This window comes from Mesocricetus auratus, unplaced genomic scaffold, assembly GCF_017639785.1.
Source record: "Mesocricetus auratus isolate SY011 unplaced genomic scaffold, BCM_Maur_2.0 Super-Scaffold_100691, whole genome shotgun sequence".
NCBI classification, from domain to species: Eukaryota; Metazoa; Chordata; class Mammalia; order Rodentia; family Cricetidae; genus Mesocricetus; species Mesocricetus auratus.
In genome coordinates, this window is record NW_024429267.1 from 305,334 (window position 1) to 319,990 (window position 14,657).

Consider the following 14,657-nt stretch of genomic DNA (forward strand, 5'->3'; position numbering starts at 1 on the left):
CCAGCTATAGAGCACTAACTGAGATAGCTCTGTAGCCTGTTTTGCATGGGCGACAATCAGCCCTTAGCTCAAACATACATCTATAGATGAAAGGAGGTAGAAGCTCAGGTAGAGACACATGGTTGTGAAGCCTGCTCTCTCTTGTATACGATGCATGCTTTTAACTAACTGGCACTTTCTGTCTCCATGAAGCATCCCACTCAATGTGGGGTTGGAAGTTTGTAGAGTAGATTTCAGGCTAAGGAGAGGGAAAACTTCCTGTTTAAAACCCATCTTCTGCTATAAAAGGCACTCAACAACCTTCTTTTAGAAGCTTGCCTCACACGGGGGAGGCAGGACAAAATACACCATTCTTAAAATGCCACCCCACACTGGCTCTATCCGTTTCCAGCTAAGACAGCCATGCCCTTTCTACAACCCCAACTTCACAGGTGGGGAAGGAGCACCAGACCGCACCAGGAAAGACTGTCAAGTGTCAAAGTCTCTATGAAGCATGCAGCGTGAATCACTTAATGACTGAAAAGCTAGCATAACACAGCGCTGCTCTCAGAGACCAAACGCACTGAGCTGAGAAGGTGGCCATCTCTGGCCTGGAAAAGCTGAGAAGGTGGCCATCTCTGGCCTGGAAAAGCATCAGTCACAGGTTACATACCCACACCACAGACTCCCGAGTCCAGTGGCACTTACCTTGCACTGTCCGGACACACAGATGGCCGTGCCATTCTGATCACAGGGGGTGCCATCAATGACCTTCTCAGCTTGTCGTACATAGAAGCGGTACCCGGTCGCTTGGCAGTTCAACTCACACTTACGATTACCCTTTACTATCAAAAGAACAAAGGACAAAGACGAGGTATGAGTGACCTCACCTCTGGAGAATCAGCCCTCACCCTTCCACCTATAATTTTTTTTTCAGGGATATCAGCCTTTATTTATTTTTTTTTAATTTTATTTTCCAGTTTAAACTGAGGTAAGAAACAAGGTTGCTTCACAAGTCAGTTCCAGGTCCCTCTCCCATTCCCTCCCTTCCTCCCGTGTCCTCCCCCCAACCCCCCCCTTATCCCCTCATTTCCCCAGGGAGGGTGAGGCCCTCCATGGGGGTGTGCATAGTCTGTCATTTCATATAGGGCAGGGCCCAGACCCTTCCCCAAGAGTTCAGGGTGAGAGTGCATCTCACATTGTTCTTTGGGAGTCCAAAGTCCGTGTGTATACTTGGAATGGGTACTGATCTGCTGCCCAAGGCTCAATAGATTCCCTAGGCCTCAACAATTAATAAATGGGACCTACTGAAACTGAGAAGCTTCTGTAAGGCAAAGGACACAGTCAGCAAGACAAAAAGGCAGCCCACAGAATGGGAAAAAATATTCACTAATCCCACATCTGACAGAGGGTTGATCTCCAAAATTTACAAAGAACTCAAGAAGCAAGTCTCCAAAACACCAAAGGACCCTATTAAAAAGTGGGCTGCAGAACTAAATAGAGAGTTTTCAATAGAGGAGTCTAAAATGGCTGAGAGGCACTTGAGAAAGTGCTCAACATCCTTAGCCATCCGGGAAATGCAAATCAAAACAACTCTGAGATACCATCTCACTCCTGTCAGAATGGCTAAAATCAAAAACACCAATGACAATTTATGCTGGAGAGGATGTGGTGAAAGGGGGACACTCCTCCATTCTGGTGGGAGTGCCAACTGGTTCAGCCACTTTGGAAATCAGTATGGAGATTCCTCAGAAAAATGGGAATAAACCTACCACAAGACCCAGCAACTCCACCTATAATTTTTAAGGAGATAAACTTCACATAACATAAGATTAACTGTTTTGACCAATGTGAATTAGTATATTCAGAAGGTTGTACAACCAATTGCCAAAATCAAATTTCAAAACACCTCTATTACCCCAAAAAGGAGCCTCATGCCTGCTATCTGCCTCTTCAGTTCCTCCTTCCTCCAGAGCCTGGCAGCCACCAATTTACTTTCTGTCTGTTCTCACTCACTTCTGTTTCTGAGAAAACCAACAGACCTCAGGAATTTGACAGTCTGGGGAAGGCACTGTACCTTCATCTACTGGTGTGTAGCAGAGATTCGACGCTTACAGAAGATGGTAAAGGACTTTTCAAATGTCTCATCATTATAAATAAAGATTCTACTTTTACACACTGCCATGCTTTTTATTGTTGCTACATTCTATGAATTGGCAGTTTTAGTGAGCATATAACTTTGAGCTTTACCATGCTTTTTCTTATGACTTAAAAGCTTCATGGGAGACTGGGAACGTGACTAGGGATATGATCATTTGGTCGAATTCTTGCCTAGCAAGCATGAGGCCCTGGGTTTGATCCCAGCATGGCATAAGTAGGACATACTGGTGCATCGCTGTCATCTCACCACTCCCAAGTTAGAAATTCAAGGTCACCTCCATGCTTACACAGTATGCTGGTTAGGGTCACCTGAGAGGAGGGATCCTCATCTGAGAAAATGCCTTCACCAGATTGCCTATAGGTCAGTCAGTGGGGCCTTTTATTTTCTGATTGACGACTGAAGAGGAAGAACCCGGAAGTGTGAGCAGGTGGTCCTGGAGTGTAAGAAAGGCAGCTGCATGTGATCTGGACAGCAAGCCAGTAAGCAGCGTCTCTCCATGGTCTCTGCTTCAGTTCCTGTCCGGAGTTTCTGTTGCCTTCAGCATGGAGTGTAAGCTAAAAGATAAAATAACCCCTTCCTCCTCAGGTTGCTTTTGAGCATAGACTTTATTACTGGAAGCAAACCAGGACACATAGTGAGTTTGAAGACTGCTTGGGTCATGGGAAGTCCTGTCTCTAAAACAAACAAAAGAGACCTACATGGTTGTGCCATTTTTTGCACTCTCAAAGTTTATTTATTTATTTGTTTGTTTATATGCACAGGTGTACATACAGGCACACGCCTTTCCAAAGTGACATAACTGGGGAGAAGACCTAGCCTAGATGTGGGGGGCATCACCTCCTGGGCCGAGGCCCTGGACTGGATATGAAAGAACAAAAGGGAAAAATGAGCTGAGTATCCTCCTTCTCTCTCTGTGTCCTGACTGGGGACACCATGTCACCAGCTGCTTCACACTCTTCCCCACAATGGTCAACTACACCCCCAAGCAATCAGCAAGAACAAAATGGCCCCTTCCTACATTGCTTTTGTCACATATTTTTGAAACAGCACAAGGAAAATAATTAACACATGCTTTCTTGTCTCTTCTCATCGGCCACCTATCAACTGTGTTTTTGTACCTTAGACACTTTATATTTTTTTCATTTTACACAGGGCCTGGTACACAATAGGTGCTCAATGTGTGCTAGCTATGTAATGAAAAGCAATCTAGTTGTTGACAAAAGAAAAAAGTATGCTTAGGCAAAATGTATTTCATATCTAAAAGAAACAGACAAGCCAAGTACGCATTGATTTAAAACCTGTTTTTGAAGATAACATAATTTCTATACTTAGCCATAGACAGCACATTCAGGGTCATACCTCTGTCTAAAAGCCAGATTACTGGATCTGGTAATACTGACTTTTTCCTACACAACACAATGCATCATATTTTCCCTAGAGAGGCTGCCTGCCTGTCACAGCAATGAACTTACTTTTGTCTCACAGCCATTGGATCCCACTAACAGGAAAGGACAGGGAGGCTCTGGGACCACAGGGTTCAGGGAAGATTGAATTCTTTGTGAGCACTAGGTTGTAGTTTACAAGCTCAGAGACTGCTTTCCTGCTTGGCCACATGACAACAGAATGGGTGATCTGGGAAAACTAACCCCACGGAATACTGAATACCAAGATGGACACATCTTTGGGAATTGCCCCTAAACCAAATTATTTTATTGGTTTAAGACATTTAGGGGTTGAGAGGACACTGGCAGGTGTGAGGCACTGGGTTCTAGATAGAAACCTGAAGCGGGGGTTGGTGGGTAGAGGTAAGAGAATACAAGCCTGAGCAAGACTCATCACATGAACATTATGAGTGCAGTGACCATAGTGGCCAAAGGGGATGTCAGATCCCTTGTAGCTGGAATTAGAGGCAGTTGTGAGCTACCTCACGTGTGCTAGGAGCAAACTCAGGTCCTCTGCAAGAACAGTATGCACTCAGATGCTCTGAGCCTTCTCTCCAGCCTCTTACTTTATTCCTTTCTTCTGGGTCCTCACTCTGTGATGGGCTAGCCAGGACTGTCCAGGTGCACTGCATTTTTTTTCTGAGATACGTTTCTCTGTGTAGCCCTGGCTGTCCTGGAACTTACTGTGTAGACCAGGCTGGCCTCAAAATCAGAGATTTGCCTGCCTCTACTTCCTGAGTACTGGAATTAAAGGCGTGTACCTCCATACATACCAGGTACAATTTTATTTCTTGGTATTTGCAACCACAATATAAAAAGCTTCTTGGAGAATGTCCTGGTTAGTTTTATACCAACTTGACACAAGCTAGAGTTATCTGAAAGAAGAGAAACTCAACTGGAAAAATTCCTCCATAAGATCTGGAGATAAGGCATTTTCTTAATTAGTTATTAGTAGGAAAGGGTCTAGCCCATGGTCTCTGTTGCCATCCCTGGGATGGTGGTCCTGGATTCTTTAAGAAAGCAGGCTGCCGCCGGGTGTTGGTGGTGCATTCAGGAGGCAGAGGCAGGCTGATCTTTGTGAGTTGGAGGCTAGCCTGGTCTACAGAGTGAGTTCCAGGACAGCCTCCAAAAACAGTAGAGAGAAATCCTGTCTCAAAAACCCAGAAGGAGAAGGAGAAGGAGGAGGAGGAGGAGGAGGAGGAAGAGGAGGAGGAGGAGGAAGAGGAGGAGGAGGAGCAGGAAGAAGAGGAAGAAAAAAGTAAAAAGAGAAAGCAGGCTGCTTCTCCCCACCCCTATTCTGCCATTAACCCAAGGGAGGTGGGAGGACTGGCCCCTAAGGTCATAAAGGCAGGACAGGTGGTCCTGTCCCCCACTCGCTGCAACATTCAGGGGAGCAGCCCTGGACCTCATCCTAGGCAGTACAATAGAGGCAACTCTGTTAGTGGAGGTGTGGGTGAGCCTGCCCTGAAGTTATGAGCATGGCAGAGCCAGCCCCATTACTCATCTGTCATGTGGTATCATGGGTGGGGAAGAGACACCCCCCTCTCCCACCCACCAATGTCTGAGGCAGGTGGGAGAGCTGTCCCTGCTCATCAGCTGGAGTACTCTGCAAAGCGGCCCCTACACCTCGGCTGGGCAACACAGTAGAGCTGGCCCTGAAGGTTAGGTGTGGGAGAACCAACTCTGAGGACAGGAAAGTCAGAGAACTGTCCCTGCCCCTTGCTCATTGCTGCAAGGGGTAAATTGGCCAGGCCAGTGTTGGAGAGTTAACCCTGGTAGCAAAGACAGGGGAGATGGCAGGCTGACCAACCCTGCAACCCAGGCCCAGAATCAGGGTTATGTGTTAGCCTATCCCAACAGTCATCCCATCTGGAGCACAGGGGTAGGGGTGAGGGGTGGGAGGGTATCAGTCCTGGGGACCCAGGGCCACAGGATCTCAATGACAGGCCAGCAAAGGGATGTCTAGGAAGAGTCCCAAGAGGGCCCAGTGTTGATGGTTTAGCAGAAACTGGGAGCCTTGAACCAGACCAATGAGTCTTTGCTATAAATGCCTGCATGTAAAAATATATGGATAAAAGAGTTTACTGTGTGACTCACTAAGTCACACTGCAGCTTCCACAACGAGACTTTCCTCCTCTTCCTGTTTCTTTTCTCTTAAATTTTATTTTATTTGGAGAGGGGGAGATGGGTGGGATCAAGAGGCATGATGAGAAAGACACAAAAAATAAAAAAAGAAAATTAGGAAAATAAATAATTCTTTTAAAAAGGAAGGAAGGAAGGAAGGAAGGAAGCAGGCTGAGAAGAAGACTGTGGGAAGTAAGCCAGTAAGCAGCTCCCCTCCATGGCCTCTGCATCAGCTCCTGTCTCCGGGACCCTGCCCTGTTTGAGGTCCTGTCCTGTCTTCCTTCAATGATGAACAGTGATACAGAAGTGAAGGTTAAATAAACCCTTTCCACCCTAAGTTGCTTTGGTCATGGTGTTTCATTATAGCAACAGTCACCCAAACTAAGACAGAGAAGAAAGCAATAAAAAGGAAGGTTAAACATGAGAAAGTTAAGACAGGACCACCACATGGAAACGACCCAGAAGAACAGCCTCAGGCCTGGATTCATTCTACCTACAGCTCCAACCCGTCAGTGGGCTGGACCCCTGCTCTTGCTGCTTACGTGGAGATCCCTTCTTCTCAGACATGCATCCAAGAGATAAGTGAAGCCTGAGCTCATGTGACTTCCTGAGAAGTGTGTGTTCTGTTGCCTTAAGAGAGCATCCTGGAGTTTCTCACCCTGGCTCCTCTGGACCCTGCATATCCATATAATTCTCTCTCTCTCTCTCTCTCTCTCTCTCTCTCTCTCTCTCTCTCTCTCTCTCTCTCTCCCTCCCTCCCTCCCTCCCTTCCTCCCTCCCTCCCTCCCCTCTCTCTTTCTGCTTAACACCTTCCCAGTTCTAAACAGGATATCTGTGAACGGCTCAGAAGGTAGACTGGGAAGCAAGAGGCCAATGTCATTCCTATTTTTCTCTCTGGAATGGTAGTAAAATTCTAGGACTGTGGAACTCAGTGGCTGAGCACATGGTTAACATACGGAGATCCCAACATTCAATCTCAGCACTACAAAAAAGGCAGTCTCCCTCTGAGAAGATTCGCCATGGTTTATTAGTGTGGGGGAAGGAGGAATCAAGAACGGAGTCACCAGCCAGCAGCTGTGGCCAAGTGCCAATGGGCACACATTTCTTTCCTACATCCCTCCTGTCCATTCCTCCCTCTCTGTTCTCTGGTTTCCAATCCTCCCCTGGTTCCCATGGAGATCCCTTGACCCACATAAGCAGTGGTCCTGGGTTTGTTTGTGGTGGTTCCTCAGCACCAGGTACCACTTAGGGACTTATTAAAATGCAAACTCTTCAAGGTGGTTTCCAGACCTCCTGAAACTGAAACCCTGGTGATAAACCCCATCCATCATCAAGTTTTAGAGCCACTGCTCTTTGTCAGTCTAGGACCTGAGGCTAAAACCGTGGGGATAAACCTGCCCATTGTCAAGCTTTGGAGCTACTGCTCTCAAGAACTGTCAATCTGGGGACACACCTGGGAAGTGATGGGCATTCTTACGTGGGCCAATGGTGATGCCCAGGTCCCACTGCTAAAATTAAATGATAACCCTGGGAGGGGAGGGAGCTGAGTGGTAGAGTACCTCCTGGTACAAAGGAAGCCCTGGTCCATTCCATCATCACAGCAAGCATGTACTTATTCTCTTTCTGTGACCATCTGCTTAAATTCCCACTCACCCTTCCCGCAGTGCTGGGCTGTAACAGAAATTATAAGGCAATGAACCCTTCCCTCCTCTGTGTTGCCTTTTTGTCAGCGTTCTTTATCATGGCAACAGAAATGAAACTAATCCTGTCTCACAAGAAAGACTTTCATCTTTAAGGTACCACTTCCCCTCACCACTACACTGACACACCTCAGTGTGAACACCACTACACCAACACACCCCAGTGTGATCTCCTGCTCATCACTACACCAACACACCCCAGTGTGAGCACCTCCCTCACCACTACACTGACACATCTCAGCACGAACTTTATCTATGACAAGCCACATCAAAACAACAGCTCTTTCGAAAGGTTTCATCTCTCAATGCCATCACATTGCATATTAGATTCTACTATGAATTTTGGGAGTGGACATTTAGATTATAATAGGAACATTATATTAGTCATCAAAGCTGAACATTAAAACAACCCAAATATCCTCCAGTGAATAAATGACAAGGAGAATATGCTACTTCCAAGAACTCAAATATCCTGTGGCATGGATGAATCTTGAAGACTTTATGCTAAGTGAATGAGGCCAGTCATAAAGTATATATTGCATAGTCCCATTTATATGAAATTTTCTACAGAGGTGGAATATTAGAGGTACCAGTGGCTAGAGAGAGGGGTCGTGTTGGTGCTACTGATAGAGATGGACATTTTTTCCTTCAGATGAAGGGACTGTTCTGCAGTTTCTATAATGGGGATATTATACATATATAATCTAAATACACCAAAAGTCATGGAATTGGTGAGTTTATAATATGTAAAATTTTTAAATGTAGGAGGTGCAGAAACAGTTATCTTCCCATATTTACAGGAAACCATCAAATAAACAGCTCAAGAAAATTTCCTTAGGTCCATGGGGAAATGGTGTTAGAAGGTGGGATTTGGTTTTTACTTAATTACAATGAATAAGTTAGCTATGATGGGCACAAATAGAATACAGAAGACTCTCACATCAGAGACCAAGGATGCAAGGAATGGGACAGTAGCAGGTTTGCTCAGTCTAGTCTTCCTTGGTCTCAAGTCCCTCATGTGCAATGAGTAAGGGTTCATGGGACACTGGCCACACGGTGGCTTGCAATGCAGCTGGAGAACATTGAACTCAAGGGATCGGCTGCTTTTACTGGGACAATGGTTAGTATGTTCTTCATCCTATCTCCTACCTCAGTTGCTCAATGCAAACAAACTTTGAGAAAATCTTGTTTAGAGTGCTCAGGGCCCTGCATTCTCCACGCATGTCATGTGACTTCTAAGGGTACATGAGATCCACAGAGAAGCATCTCCCATGGACAGCAATAAACTAGGGCCACATGATTGCAAAATTTCAGAACACTTGTAGTCTGCCTCTCATGGAGCCTTACTGGACAATGAATTCTCTCACAATAAAGGACTAAACCTAAGAATGCGGGAGATGTGGCATCCAGGAGACAGAAGATCTAAGTCAAGAGAAAGCAGAGAATGCTGAAGACTGGGATGAATAAAGTCTCACCTAGACAGGTGTGTACAGGCAACAAACCTGCAATCCTATCAGTCAGGAGGCTGAGGCCAGCCTCCATAGTAAGACTATTACTCTGAATATAAATAAGTAAGTAAGTAAATAAATAAATAAATGGCAAGTAATGGAGAAGGGCCAAGGTTTCAGAGCTAGTTTACTCTAAAATATGCACAGGTTTAAATAAAAATAAAAATTAACTTTCAAATGATGTAAAAGATAACCTTAAGCCCAGTCTCAGAAATTGATTCTTTTGTAGGGTCCACAGGTGGCAGGCCCCTCTCCTCTCTGTTCAAAAGGAACACAAGATACACAACTCTTTGCTGTCTTTCTAGGAATTTTGCACAAGTGGAAAGCAAAACAACTATTTTTAGGAAACCCTGATGTGCCTGACACAGGGGAGCTTTGCATTCCCCGGAACTAACCATTTGATCAGTGAGAAAGGGGCAGCCGGGCAGATGACAGGATGGCAGCAGGGGAGAGTTTCAAGCTGTTCCTGCAACTGCACATCCTTTGTCTCCTTACAGGGAGAGAATTTCAGGTGAATGTGGAGGAGTGCTCCTACATACAAGAACTCTAGTCCATTCTTGGACAACGGGTAACATCTGGGCTTAGTGTCAGATGCATTCAGACTTGCCAAGTTTAGCGCTGGGCCTTCATTTCTCAGGCTCAAGTGCTATTTTAGGGAAAGAAATATACGATAGCCCTGTTCAAGAGGATGCAGCCCATAAAACCTGGCCATGGCAGGATGCTGACCTAACCCATGCTGATGAGAGAAAGTAAATGAGTTAGACACGTGTAGATATGGGTCGTGAATGTGTGAGGGATTAAATAAAATAAAAAGTGTTGCCTGAACCAGAACTATGAACACGGATTTCTGGAATCGGTCCCAGTAAATAACCCAGAAGCAGCAGTGGCTACATGACCCGTGTGCTATTCCTGTTTATGACAGAGGATCTGCCCACCCTGGCCCTAATGATAGCTCTTTAAACAGCACCCACCCCGCCCATTTTCCAGGACAAAGCTATGGAAAATCAGATGAGCACAGTGCTATTAAAGGTCTCGACGCAGCTCGGAAATTATAAACGATTCTGAAAAAGGCAGAAGAGCAGAGAGGTGAGACTGTCTGATTCTTAACTTTTCCTGTTCAGAAGAGGAACACAGTTTGGAGAGCATTCCACCATGAAAGCTTAAATACAAAACACTCTACTTATCAGCTGTCTAGTATCCTAACCTCCCATCCCATGCACGGATCCTGAGCTCTAGACATTTGCATGTGGTGCCCCAATCAATCTTGTTTCCATGACAGTCAATAGGCTTAGGATCAGAGACAATATGCAAAAACTTCTCTCTCTCTCTCTCTCTCTCTCTCTCTCTCTCTCTCTCTCTCTCTGTGTGTGTGTGTGTGTGTGTGTGTATGTATGTGTGTGTGTATGTATGTGTGTGTGGTGTATGTACCTGTTCATGTGGGTATGTGCACACGTGCTTAAGGGTGCACATGCCTGTGTGTGCAAGTACATATGGAGACCAGAGATCGACATCAGGGTCTTCTTCAATTTCTCTCCAATTTGTTTTTTATTATATTATATTCTCTTCCACGGCCTGGGAATCTACATTTCCAGCAAGACACAGGGGACGTCAGTGCTCTATTACCACCCCCTGGAGACCAGCCCCTTTGACTGATACTGGTGAATCTGGGTGGAACAAGGGGCCTGCTTCGGACCCCAGTCCCCTGGCTATAACTCTGGGAATGCACAGCCAGAGTTATCCTAGACAAAGGGTTGCAGTTGTGGACTTGCAAGATAGCCAGTGCTGCAGTTATCTAGAGGCCTTGCAAGGAGGAAGTTCTCGGTTGAACTTTCTGGGATGGCTCACACCTTGTCGGAACCAGACAAGGGAACTCTGAGTCTCCTAACACGTGCAGGTGTATTTAGCTGACTGACCTATGCCCACCTTCACAGTTTTGTTTGTTTTGAAACAGGATCTCATGTAGCCCAGGCTGGCCTGGAATTTACCTTTTGCTGGTTGGTTTTTGTCATTTTGACACAAACCTAGGAATACTTGGGAAGAGGGAATCTTAATTGGGAAAAATGTCTCCCTAAGATTGGCCTCTAGGCAAGTCTGGGGAGTATTTTCTTGATTTATGATTGATGTGGGAGGAGACCATAACCGCTATAGTCAGTGATATCCCTGGGCTAGTGGTCCTGGGTGCTGTAAGAAGGCAGGCTGAGCAAGCCATGAGGAACAAGGCAGTGAGCTTCATTCCTCCATTGCCTCTGCTTCAGTTCCTGCCTCCAGGTTCCTGTCTTGAGTTCCTGTTCTGACTTCCTTAGGTCATAGCCTGTGACTGTGGGGACACCAGACCTTGAGCAGAAACCCACTTCCCCTTCGGCCTGGGAGCAGGCATCTGTGTAATGTTTACTGGAAACAATTCAGTGCTTTAAAGCTTCATAGGGCTCAGATAAGGGCTTGCTCACTGAAATACCATGACTGTCACACCCCCTACGGCTAGATGCCTCTTCCTGTCCCTGCCCCCTGTGGTGTCTCCCCGATTCTGGGGCCGGAGATTAAACCACCAGCCAGGAGGGTGAGAAGTGGAAAGAATGGTATGTAAATGGATGGCAAAAGTCCTTAAAAAAGGGAAGCTCTTTTTTTCTTGGAGAGACTTCTCCTGAGAGCTCTTCTAAGTGGACTGGGGTCTCCTCCTAAGCTGACTTGGGAAGCATAAAGTTTTCTTAAAGCAACCGACCGGTCTCTGTGTCATCTATCCCGACCACCTCGCTACATTCTCGGATGCAGGCCGCACAGCAGGTGCGACATGTGACCTGAGGGTTATAAGCTGGAACAAATCCTTTCCTCCCCAATTTGCTCTTGGCCAGGGTGTTTTATCACAGGAATAGAAACCCAACTAAGAGAACACTACATAGCTGAGCATGGCCTTGAACTTGTGATCCTCCTAAATTTTGTTGCCTGGGTTTTATGTGGTACTGAGATCAAATCTGGAACTCATGCCTAGCAAGCATTCTCCCAGGTGAGCTCTATCCCCAGCCCCACATTTTTTAATGCCTACACTTCACTGAACATCTACTACATGGCAGTCTCTCTATAGAAGTTGACCCAGCTACGAAGAATGAAGACACTGAAGTCTAAAAAGCTGAGTGACTCACTCACAACAGGCAATGGCCGAGCCCAGCCAGGAGCAGATTAACCCTTGTCAGCACAGTATTCCATTTGAACTATTCCATGCTGGAAGCCCCAGGTGTTGGTTGGTTTATAACCATGGTACCACCACCTACCAGATCATCTACCAGATGCCAGGCTACATACCCACTCCCATGTCCACTTAGTGTACCGGGTAACTGAGGACTTTCTGTGTCTGCAGGGCAGCTGGTAAAGAAAGCCTGCTTCCTGCCTTGATCTTAAGCCCGTGGAGTGGTCTGTTTTCTTTCTGGATTTCTAAAGCTGCACGTTTGTTCTTTCCCCAATCCCCCAGCATACCTCATCCATTTCGGGACAGCTGCAGAAATCAATGGGTCCACCCCCATGCCAAGCACTAGAGTTGGCTGTCACCCATTCTTTGATCCCTCCATCCTGGCCCCTGGCTGCCTCTACTCAATCCTGCATTCAGCTCAAAGTCAAGAAGTCCTCACCTATGCTCATTTCTAGGGCACACTCTGGTTTTCTCAAGGGTGGAGTGCATTTCTGTGAGTGGCAACAGGCGTTCTGGAAACCCCCTTTACCTCCTGTCTCGACTCTGGCACCAGCTATGTCATTCATATGTTCTAGACTCTCCCTTGACTATTCACCATTCACTCCTGCTGCCAATCCCAGCCCTGGCGTTTGTCAGCTCTGTCAGGAGGACACATGACCTCCTAGCCAGTCCCTGCCTTCGCCCATTTATCTGGTTCAAGCAGTAGGATCCCCAAGTCTTCCTTCTTAAGAAACCAGTTCTACAATACAGGTTTTCTTTCACTCCTGGGTGGCCACCTTCCTACCACACCCTGTCCTAAACGCCAATGTGCCTTCTCCACCTCTGGGGCTTTGCACAGCTTCTTCCATCTGGCTGGCATCCCTGTGTCCTAGTCTCTGCCGAAAACAAGTGCTATCTGATTTTCCTGATGTGGAAACTTGCTCTGCCAGAGTCCCTCCCTCTGATCTTGCTGTCTCCCTACTGTCACACTTGGAAAGAGCCCAGCTATGTCCTAATCCTCTCATTCTGCACAGTAGGAAACTAAAACTCAGGAAAGCCAGAGGTCTCGCCTAGAGTCACCGTGGCCAATGACCTCACCACACTTGAATGCACAGAGATTTGCTGAGTAGATCATAATGATGCCCAGGGTGAGGGAGCTTGTATCGTGCTGTGTGCTTGGGAGGCACTGCATGTGGACCACTCCACGTTATCCTAACAATTCATCCTATTTTACAGACGAGGAACTTGAGGCTGAGAGGTTAATTTGCTAAAAAGCCATATGATTAGAAAGTAGGAGGCTGGGGCTCAGAGGGCAAAGCACTTGCTGCCCATGCAGGAGGCCCTGAGTTTGAGTCCTCAGAACCCACATAAAGCTGGGCGTGGCAGCACACACCCATAATCCCAGTGCTACTCCTATGCTGAGATAGAAGGCAGAGCAAGCGTCATTCCTGGCAGGTCAGGTCAGCTTCCCTGGAGTAAACAGCGGGAAATTACAAGAGAGAGCCTGTCTCAAACCAGCTGGAAGGTTAGGGCTGACAACCCAGGTCTGCCAGCCACAGGCATACAGTGGCAAGCTTGTGGCCTCCACAAATACAAATCTAGATCTGACTGAGATACAAAAGTCCCACTCCCAGTGTTCATTGTTACGTTATGTTAATTCCTTCCTGTTAGTACATATTATCCTTCTAAGTCAGTACTGGGTATGGTATCATGCAAGCAGTGGCACTTGCTCACATGTGATTTATTCGTCACTATTGTGTGTCACGCACCATGCTGCACCATTTCTCAGAAGTTCTGCCCTTGTGGGAAAATCGATACTCATGCATTTGTGAGCTCACTCACTCAATTTGAGAGCCCAGCTTCCTAGTTATTACAGTACTGGCTAAGGACATAAGGAAAGGACTCCAGGTCCTAGTGCAACCATACTCTCATGGAGCATACAGACATCAACCATGAAATGTGAGATTATAACCATGGGGATCTATTGGGGAAGGGAAGGAGAAAAGTGTATTCTGGGAAGAATGCATTAGTCAATTTTGTGTTCCTATAATCAAATAATCAAGGAAACCAATTTATAGACAGAAAAGGTTTGTTTAGATAATAGTTTTAGAAGTCCAGTTCTAGGGAGGGCGGTAGATAGTGGGCAGAATAATGCCAGAACAAAAGACTGTGTCTCCACCCAAGGAGGGGGAAGGGGAGGGAGGGGAAGAGGAATCATTGTAGTTAGGTTTCTACTGCTGTTATAAAAACTGTGACCAAGGCTGGGTGGTGGTGGCACACGCCTTTAATCCCAGCACTCGGGAGGCAAAGGCAGGCGATCTCTGTGAGTTCGAGGCCGTACTGGACCGACAGCCTCCAAAACAATACAGAAAAACCCTGTCTCGTAAAAACCAAAAAAAAAAAAAAAAAAAAAAAAAACTGTGACCAAAAGCACGTTGGGGAGGAAAGGGTTTATTTCAGTGTACACTGTCAGATAAGCACCCATCACTGAGGGACATCAGGGAAGGGACAGGCAGGAACCTGGAGGCAGGAGCTGAAGAAGCCACGGAAGAATGTGGCTCTCTGGGTTTTTCCTCAGGGTTA

General features: G+C 46.4%; 1 protein-coding gene across 2 annotated transcripts in view; it reads right to left on the reverse strand.

Moving 5' to 3' along the window:
• Thsd4 (thrombospondin type 1 domain containing 4) overlaps positions 1–14,657 on the reverse strand; it is a 544,450-nt gene that overhangs the window by 273,888 nt on the left and 255,905 nt on the right. For both annotated transcript variants that reach the window (XR_005874742.1, XM_013117385.3), the window contains exon 7: positions 688–824. Coding sequence is in view for 1 of the 2 variants with exons in the window: in XM_013117385.3 (XP_012972839.1) it covers positions 688–824 (137 nt within the window). In the remaining variant the exon portion in view is untranslated. The remainder of the gene's footprint in view (positions 1–687; positions 825–14,657) is intronic.